The sequence below is a fragment of the Haplochromis burtoni genome, unplaced genomic scaffold, assembly GCF_018398535.1.
Source record: "Haplochromis burtoni strain Fernald_Lab_line unplaced genomic scaffold, NCSU_Asbu1 Contig_688, whole genome shotgun sequence".
Lineage (NCBI taxonomy): Eukaryota > Metazoa > Chordata > Actinopteri > Cichliformes > Cichlidae > Haplochromis > Haplochromis burtoni.
This window is the reverse complement of record NW_024583049.1, coordinates 32,668-42,910: the sequence shown is the minus strand read 5'-3', so window position 1 is coordinate 42,910 and position 10,243 is coordinate 32,668. Positions and strand designations below refer to the sequence as shown.

At 41.2% G+C, this 10,243-nt stretch overlaps 1 protein-coding gene across 1 annotated transcript; it reads right to left on the bottom strand.

Moving 5' to 3' along the window:
- Positions 1-2,106: 2,106 nt before the first annotated feature.
- taf9 (TAF9 RNA polymerase II, TATA box binding protein (TBP)-associated factor) lies at positions 2,107-5,463 on the bottom strand. The gene is made up of 7 exons (XM_005949796.3): positions 5,333-5,463; positions 4,645-4,726; positions 4,358-4,494; positions 4,017-4,151; positions 3,858-3,939; positions 3,652-3,765; positions 2,107-3,416 (listed from the first exon to the last, which is right to left on the bottom strand). Exons 1-7 carry the CDS (start codon positions 5,366-5,368, stop codon positions 3,259-3,261), a joined length of 744 nt encoding a protein of 247 aa, XP_005949858.1. The 5' UTR covers positions 5,369-5,463; the 3' UTR covers positions 2,107-3,258.
- Between the last annotated feature and the right edge of the window lie 4,780 nt (positions 5,464-10,243).

The window sequence follows — 10,243 nt, the reverse complement described above, 5'->3', positions numbered from 1 at the left end:
TCATTTTGACTGTATTAACACAACTGATCTAAAATCAGACAAAAAACATAAAATCAGAGTAGAAAAAGTATATTTTTTACTGTAACAACCACAAACATGTTTATGAATCATATTTCATAACTTTAAATGCAAATATAAATTGTCAATTTTAAAATCATAGACAAGTTTGCAAAAACAAAGTTATTTGCAGCCATTTACCTTTTACCCTTTTTTATAACCATTTCAAACTATTTACAGAACAATCAGCTGTTCTTCAATAAGATGCCACAATTATTTGTGCCACTCCAATATTTCTGTCCACTATAAAGGAAACATCACAGCCTGATACCTGCAGGTCTGACAGCAGCAGGTGTGTCACTCCTGTTTCTACCTGGAGACAGCAGTCGCCTCATTGTTCTGACACACAACACAAAACTATCCACAACACTACACACTAACTACACAAGACAACACATTAACTACACACTGCAAACACGCTAAACGTCACAAATCTCTCACATCTCAAAACTCGCTCTCTCTCTTCCTAAACAACCAAATGTCATGTTGCCAAATCATTTTTTGATTGGTCGACATGGTGCATTTTTCCACCAACACAAACGGGCTGTTTTATGTTTTGTTTTTTTATTTCTTGCTCATAAGCAGAGCGTGCTCGCTGCGCTGTCCTTAGACAGTAAACATGAAACTATTGAGGAAAAACACGCGTATATGTTGTTTATCATGACTCCCTGAGCTCCAGGTGTTGTGCCAGAAAGTGATCGTGATTGCCGCCCGCGGGAGCGCGTACACCTGCTTAAAGTTGTAGCGCCCGGCCTACTTACATAGGCTGTATAAAGTCCAAATAAATGATGTTTAAATAAAACATTTCCAACTTGTGCTAACTAAATACAATACAATAATGATAACGGGAGGTTTAAGTTTGTTCTTATGCTCTAATACACAGGTCTCCAACTCCAGGCCTCGAAGGCCAATGTCATGCAGGTTTTGGATGTGTCCTTGATCCAACACAGCTGATTGAAATGGCTAAATGGCCTCCTCAACATGTCTTGAAGGCTGTATCCCCATTCAGGGTCTGCAGCCTTAGAGGCTGCACTTTTAAGGCCGATTACATCACCGCGACACGACAAAGGCTGTCCCAATTCGAAGGCTGCTCGAAATGCGGCCCTCACATGCATCCTTCATTTCCCTGAATTTTAAGGACGTGGCGGTGTAGACTTCGTGGCCCAACATATCCCAGAATGCATAGCGTGGGTGTGGATAATTTTGCCGAAAAAAACGGCGGATGAGGGGCGGCCGAAGAGTAAACTTTAAGTAAGTACTGAATATTATGTCACTTATTTATGTGCAAATGTTTAATAACGAAGAACATTAAAACATTCCTGTTGGCCACATGTCGGCAAAGTCATGTGACATTAGTGGCATTTGTACTAACTTGGTTTTAAAGCCTTTACTTTCAAATACACGCCGTTCAATAGCTGAGCTTAATCTCACAGAGAATGATCAAAGCTCATGTAGAAACAAACAAATGAACAAAAGATTGTCTCCTTCATTTCTGTCAAACACAGCTGTATGACACGTTTCCAGCTGTTAGTATCATGGTTGCTAGGCAACCTGGGCAGCGCAACGGAGGCTAGACCGCCCATTTCACAAGCCTCGCACTTCCGGCCTTAGCGGTACGCGGCGCTTGAGGATCCTTGAGGCTGCGTACTTTAAGGCTGCAGACCCTGAATTGGGATACAGCCATAGACAGCTACTTCCGTGCAACTGATACAAGATGCGGTAAGCTGAAGACAGCTTCAACCGTCTGTTTGTTGAAAAATAGTAACGTGACCGCGCATTTTCTTAGTTAGTAACGGTAACGCCGTTGTAACGATAGAAATAGTAATTAGTTAGTTACTCGTTACTGAAAAAAGTAACGCCGTTATTCTCATCACTGGTGCTCAGTAACATCCAAACTAGTCTGATACCACTTCAGCAATATTACTGGTCAGATAAGTGCATTTAAAATACCCCGACATGAAAACAAAATCCAGCCGAGTGCTAAAGTTTCCATGTGAAAATCTGCACTTTACGTTCATGCTCTTAAAGGAAAAAAAATAAACCAGCATATAAGGTCTCACAGCAGAGAAGTCTCAATTATTTTAATGTTCAGTGTCTCTTCCAAGGCTAAATTATGCTAAAGGTGACTTGAACTGGGTGAAGATCATTTTTTACCCTGATAAAACATACTTTTCATCAGAATACATTAAAGCAGAATAGTCCATGGCAAACTGAATTACTGCATTTCCCCCGTATAAAACATCTTAAAACATATCATTCAGGACCCAATAAAAACTAAAGCAACACAACGAAAGTCACAACTACAATGTTTGAACAAAAAGTAGAGGGCCCATGATAGAGCCCTGTGGAACTCCACACCAGTAAGAAAACACAAACCCCCCCAATCTGGTCTCTTTATTACATTTTTATAAATCAAGGGGGGAGTAAAATAGTTCAGGTCGAGCCTTTAAAGGCTTTTTAAACATGTGTACTCATGTTTTCTGACTAAAGTAACCATTTTCAGAACTATATAATTGTATGCGGTCTATTTTAACATGCAGTTTCTCATTAAACCACCAAACTGTGTCTGTGTCACAGTGAAGAATCCCTCCATCATTCTTAACCTGATACTGTCAAACATCCAGATGCCGTTACCAAAAAGTACTTAAACCATAATATAAAGAAATGTATTATATTTAAAAAAAAAAAAAAGTATCACCACTTTGATGTACAGTTGTTCAGGATCAAATTATCAAACAGTTTGTGTATACGTCTGTCAGTTTTAACATGTGAATCTATGAGGAGCGACTCACTGCTGGATATTAGTGGAATTATTGGTTTTCATCAATTTCATAAAAAAAAACAAAAAAACCCACAAACGTTTGACTTAAATGTTGTAGGGATTTTTTTTTCTGAAGTGAACATTTTTCACTACAGGACTCAAAAGTGAAACCTTCAGATTTATAAGTTAAAAACTCTTCTTGTTCTAAATGTAAATTTTGGGTTCCAACAAACAGACGTGATCACATCTTTTATTCATTTTATTCATCACTTCACTTTTCCTTCGCCCTGCAGCTTTGAACCCACCGTCCAGCTTCAGTCCCGCTGTGAGCAGGCGTCGTGTTCCTCTCAAACAAACTGTCAGGAGCCTCCTACAGTCTCTACGGAGATTATTTTTTATAGGTCAGTACAAAAGTGGCAATGGCGGCATCGCATTCAGCGTCATAAAGCGTCGTAGTCGTCGTCGTCTTCATGCTTCCTCTTCAGCGACTCTCCGCCGGAGTTCTGTGACACCATGTTGGTCGTAATGAGGATGTTCTTGGAGCCAATCAGAGATGGGTTGATGAGGACGTTGGAGACAGCGGGTGTGGATGGCGTTGCTATGGGGACAGAGCGAGCATCGAGGTTTTTATATAAGTAAACTGTTCATTTAAACACGATTCTGTTTGGCCATTAAAATGTTTATCTGGACAGATTTTTGTCCGTGTGTTCAGGAGTTGGTGGAGAACTTTTTAACGGTTTCTTCCACATTAAAGTGTTTTTCACAGGTATTCATACGTCTGACTCTTGTTCCATCAAAGCATGAAGCAAAAAATAAAATGGGTCTGTTCTTACTGGGTTTGGTGGTCGTCGTCTGAGAGGGCGGCGGGATCTGCACAGTGAACCTCTGACCCGTCAAAGACACTGGAGTCCCGACTTTAGTGGTGACCGACTGCACAGACGGCGTCCCTGAGGAGGAAATGGCGCTACGCTTTCAGCATCCAGGATTGTACTTTAATACTTGGATTTATAAATCACATAATGATAAAGCTGAAACTCACCGAGCGTGGGCGTGGTCGGCCTGCTGGTGACGGCGCCGACACTTAGGCGAGGCACCGATATCCTGCTGGCAGACGACGACACCTGGAAAATAAACTGTTGGTAACCACAAACAAAGACAACGTGAAAGCTGAGGATGACCACGAGAGGTTGTGTCTCACCTTCTTCTGTATGGACTTGAGTCTGTAGTTGGGGGCGGTCAGACAGTAGCGGTCTGGGGGCAGCCGGGGGCCGGTGTAGGGCTTGATGAGAGGGAGGGGGGTCTGGTTCTTCTGCCTGGCAACCTCCAACAGGAACTGGAAACACAGAGAGGGTGAAGCAGCGTTTACCACAGATTTAACATCTATCAGATCAGCCCTGTCGCTACAGTCAGCTGGTTCCTGTAGAGTGACGGTCTTAATGATCAGAATAGAATCTGCAGTCTCCATTTTCCTAACTGACATTCTAGACCCCTGACGAACGAATCAAGAACCGAATGTTACACCCATCTGTGAAGACTTACATCTCGTGGCGGAGGTGAGGTGAACGACTGATCCATGCGGCACTGGATGGCCAGTCTGATGTCGTCGGCGTCCACGTTGGACTTGTTGGCGTGTGAGGCGTAGGTTTTGGCATCTTCGATGATGGTGGTCACGTATCCTGTGGACACAAACAACAACTGAGTTGTTCAGAACAGCTCCTGCATGATTCACAGTTCAGAATAATCCTTCTTTGTCCGAGAGTGTCAGAAATATTCAGTCGGGATATCAGAGCATTGTTCCCATCGGTTCTGAAACAGAAATAACTTACTGTAGGTGAACTCCAGCATCTGGTTGATGACTCTGGGCTCATACTCTGTGATTCCCATGTCCTTCAGGATCTGGATCATCACCTACAGAGGAAACAAATAACTTAAAATTTTACTTTTCCCGCAGATTTTTACTGCATCTCCCATTTTTACTCTCTGGAAAACTGTGAGGAAAAAAAGAAGCATGATAAATAAATTATCCCGGAAACGTGGTGCTGGAGCGAGGTACAGCGTCCGGCCTTGCCTCGCAGGGTGCACCAAACCAGGGTATTTACAAACACACCATAGGGTGACAAACGGCTTCACCAAAGCACCAACAGCTCGCGACTAAAGGCTAGGCTAGAGTGCGGCTGCTATTGTTTTGAACGGCAACGTTGCTAAGCTAAGCAGGCTATCATGTTACACAACTGCAAAGGGTCACCAATTAATCAACACAAATCCAGCAACAAAATTCACCATCAGACAATAAACGGGAGAAGAAACTGCCCAATGTGAACCAAATTTGCACCAAAACACCGACAGGCTCGCAGCTAGGCTAGCATGTTAGCCGCTATTGCTTTGAGTTGCAGTGTCGCTAGCTAAGACAGGCCAGTCTAGCTAACGAGCAACGCGGATGCATTAAAGATTATCGAGCAAAGCAAAAAGCTCGACTCAAACTGTACAATATAAATGAAAAAGCTCGTTTCTGACCTGAGCATCTTTCGGGATTGTTTTCGGAGCAGACATTTTAACTTCCCTCGCTGCGCCTTTGCTTCCTCTTCTTCTACTGTTTCCGTTCACAGCTGAGCCATTGACCGAATCCGGAAATGAAAGAAAACACAGGAACTGCAACTGCTCCGAGTTAAAAGCTTTCAAAATAAACCTCAAATTTATAAATCAGAAAAATCAAGATTTTATTCATTTTTTTTACAACTAACACCTGATGTCTCGTATTATGTAGACAAATTTAATTAACAAAACAAGATAAATAATACGAAACACATAATAAAGTTTTAAAGTTTTAATAAACTTCAAAGTACAATAGAAGTAAGTCATTAAAATTGAGCAAATCTAGGTTTTTGATTTGTCTCTTATTCCCATTTTAATCATTTTGCTTACATCACGAGATAAGTTTATCATTGATTTAAACTGATGTTTTTTCTACTTTATGTCTTTTAAATATGACAAAGTTCTACCTCTAAATATTCATGGTTTAAACTTTTGAGTATCTTTGAGGTTATAACTACACAGTACCTGCAGGGGGCGCCACAGGAAGACATATTGAACTCTAAAGCCTGCGTGAAAAATAAGCTACAAACCAAAGTTATCAAACTAAACCAAACATGTGGAAAACATCTAAAAATGTAATTCACTGAAATAAAAACAAGAAGAATCTCTGAAACAACCAGTCTGCATTTTTCTTTTATTTTTGGCTGCTTGACAAACAAAAAATTAATCAGAAAATTAACACTTAAAACTTTTTAAATGGTTGAATATTTCTATGACACTCTTTTAGGAAAAATCTGCTGAATGAAATTAAACTGAACTGAAAACTATAAACTATTTTTTATTGAATCTCACAAACACAAACTTCTGCTTCTGCTTCTGCTCCATTTGCAGGTTAATTTTAGTGACAAATAACACGAATAATAATAATAATAATAATAATAATAATAATAACTGTGGCACAGTGACTTGGAAATAAGAAGAAAAACTTGATGACGAGATAAGTAGAAGTGTTTTCTGAGAGGTGATAAAAAAACGTTCACTGTCACTCACCTCTGAGACTAAAGAGGAGTCTCTGCAGGTTTCCAGGTGTTCCTAAATACTTGATCCAAACACAAGGATGGGAATAACGCCGCCACGAGAGGGAAGCGGACGTTACAGCCTGAAGGCCTCGCGGTAAGAAGATGAAGCGAGCCACTGCATGACCAACGCTCTGATGAGACTTTGGAATTCGTCACATTTCACCATCACACTGTGTTTGCTGAGCAAGAAGTAAGACTCTGTTTACATACGTGTACAATAAAATAACATTTATTGAGCTTTAACACTCGACTCAACACGCACCAAATTAAGTCACAGATAAACATTAAATCACAGCTTTATCTGCTGCCTGATAACCCAGATATATCTATGATAATCAGGAATTTTTATTATTTCCCAGGATATTTCCGACACCATTGGAGCAGCGATCAAAGGCAACCAGACCTCCACTTTTGGGGTCCCCAATCATCTTACGGCCATTTTTTACTCCAATGAGACCAAAGTTTACATAAATAGCTTGAAGTTGTATTCAATGATATCTCCAACTGCTGACGGAACCATGAACGCATCATGAGAGTGTTTACTGAAGCATTTATGACCAGAAGAGTCGCCGCCTGCTGGACATTTCAAATTATACAGGTGTAAAGGACTGTAGACCTGTGGCCTCCCACATCGAAGAGGACTCTGAAATATAGACTTGAGGATAATCGCTTGATATCAGCAAGGATGGATGAACATCCGACTCCTCCTACGTCAGCTCTGCAGATAAGAGTCCCAGCGTGGAGCCAAAACACCGCCGACACCATCCACAGAGGTCTGGGTCATGGACTTCACCCAGGAGCCATTAGAGAATAAAGCTTTGATATGGAGTCAGATTTTAATAAACAGAGTGATGCTGTGTTCTTCCCACAGCTGAGCTCATCATCAAACACGCTTTTCTCAAATAACCATTCATCAGCTCGCCGCAGACAGCATTCCTGTATTTACCCGCAGCGTTTATGACACACATTCTCGCCATAAAGCCATGAGAACCGCCACACCTCGCCGACTGTCCGCTGCTCTGTGTGCATGACAGTGTGTGTGTGTGTGTGTTTAAATGATTAACCTTTACAGTCTCTAAGGCTTGTAAACGAGGGCGCTCATATCTGCAGAAAAACTTCAACAGCGAGGCGGAAATCCTGCTGCAGACATTATTTTAGTTTCATCTCACTGACGAATGAACGAGTCTCTGGCTGTCTTTAGCATGACAGCTTTCCACAGGTAACTGACTGTTTAACTCCTCACTGGAGGGGAGAGGGAGGAGAAACAGGAGGACAAAGGAGGGGGGAACAACTGAGTTGTAGGTGCTTTTCTACACTGTGCAATATTTGTTTTTTGTTTTTTGTTTTGTCTTTTTTTTCTTATATTCGACTGTGCAATAATCACTGTGCAATATACTCACTCAAATGAGCAATCCTATTTATCCATATTGTATATTCTGTATCTATATATCTGTATATATGGTGTATTTATGCTTATATCCTTACTCTCATTCCCCTTAATGTATCTGTAACATGCAACTTCTTACGGTGCTTTGCTACTGGAAACTGAATTTCCCGGAGGAACCCACCCGAGGGATTAATAAAGTTTATTCTAATCTAATCACTGCAGAAAGTGCAGCCTTACCTAATGTCCACCTACTGTTACTCATTTATATTAAGATTTAAACATCTAGTTGGTGTGGAGAGTATCCTTCAGTAATAGTAATAAATCACACAGCAATAGTACATTCATGTAGTTGTAAAAAGCATGATAATATACTAAGTAATCCAAAGTATTCAGAATACATTACATTTTGGGGCATGTAATCTGTAATCTGTAGTGGAATACATTTTAAAAGTAACCTTCTTAAAACTGCTCATCGACTCGTCCTGGTGTTAAAAGTCGCGCTCAGTCACAGGTGCAGTCTGGGTAAATAGTGGTGGAGGGGGTGAGGGGCAGGAAGAGCGGGCCGTTAGCATGCTTTAGCAGAATTTGCATTTTCAGCAGGCAGCAGCTCAGAGGTGTGAGTCCTTCTCGGTCATCCCAGGGTCATGACCTTTAACCTCCCCCCAGGTGAGCCGAGGCTGGGTGTGCAGTAGGACACGGGTTAATAGTGCTGTTAAAGAAACCGTAGAGACGATTACAAAGCAAACAGTGACTCTTGTCACTCTTTCATCAGCCCGCTCTCATATGACCTGATTAAGAGGACAGCAGAGACCCCAGTTACACGTTATTAATTACAAACACCTGTCAGAGTGAGGTCGACAGGTGTTTGTCCCTCTGGGGTAAGTCAGATCGAACCTCATGCAGGGAGGGCCTCAGTGAGCTAATCAAATATGAAAACACACATAAATCAACTAATTGCCGACGTCGCGCTGTGGGATGGGCCGCTTTGATGGAGCAAACGAGCGTGTTTGTTCTTGAACTTCAGTCGCCACATTTCCACACCACTTAGGCGGCTCGTCATTGATCGAGGTCAGGACTAAATGCTGGACTCCTGCACCTACATTGTCTTTTAGTTACTGGTTAGAGAGCTATTGTTGGCAGCTATGGATAAATTAAGGCACCAGTAAATGCAGTGTGAGCCAGCTGTGTCCTAAAGCTCATGAACATGTGTAACTGCAGATATCATGACCCTGGGTCAAAAATAATGCTGACAGTGAAGGTCAAATGTGGAACAAAGAAAACTGAGGGCAGGATATTATTCGGTCCAAACATCACCTGGGCCCAGAAAGTGAAGCCAGTGTGGAAATGCCTAAAACATGCATTCTATCTAATGACCAGCAGGGGGCAAACCAACTCTGATTGTATAGAAGTCTATGAGAAAACGACCCCACTCATCAGATGAACGATCATCCCAGAAAACACCTCCCTGATGAGGTTATTGCATCACGCACTAGTTTCAAATGTTACTGAATAAAACATGATGATAATTTTGTAAATGATGGCACAGGGAGGGATGCTTTGGCCAGCATCTAGTGGCCTGTCAAAGGTACTGCACTTTGGTTTCAGGCTCAAAATCTAAACTGAATCAAACTTTGTGCCTGTTAAAAGATAACTGAGAATGATGCTGTGGTATTCAAAGTGTGCTTTTCTGTTTGTTCGTCTGTCTTTCTCTTTTTGCTGATGTGAGTGTAAAGTCTGTGCAGGAGTAAAGTCTGGGAAGCATGAGCTCTGCAAACACTCAAAGAAATGATTCACAGAAAACTGAAACCTGCAGGCAGAGCAACAACACGATGTGATGATCTCTGTGATTGCAGCTCCCCGTACATATAAAACATTAAGATGATTGGGGATATAATCAGAACACGAGTGTCATATAAAATTATACAAGGAGCGATGAACTCCAAACGCCCCATGACTTCCTTTTACTTTTTTTGCTGGTTAACTATTGACTGTGTTTAACAGCCTGGAGGCCGAAGAGGAAGAAACACAGAGCTGAAACTCTTAGAGAAGGGAAAGCAAAATAATTCATCATTATTTAACTCACAGGTTTTGATGCTAATGTTTGGTCTCTGTTATTAGAGCTCAAAGTGTTAGCATATAAATGGTTTCAGGGTAAATACAGGTCATGGTTTGGTAGGATGAAACCTTGGCAGCACAAGTCAGCCAGCCTCAAAAAAGACTCACTGTAATTGTGATAATTAAAGTTAATGGTAAAAACTGGATGTATGACAAAGTGTTTAAAGATTATGAGCTAAAAAATGAGTCTGACAAACTTTCGATTATGCTACAAAAAGTCAAAATCATGAGAAACTAATTATGAGACAAACTGCTGACAGTAACAAAGTTTACATTCTCAAGTATGCAGAGAAAAAAATGTAAAAGTCAAAA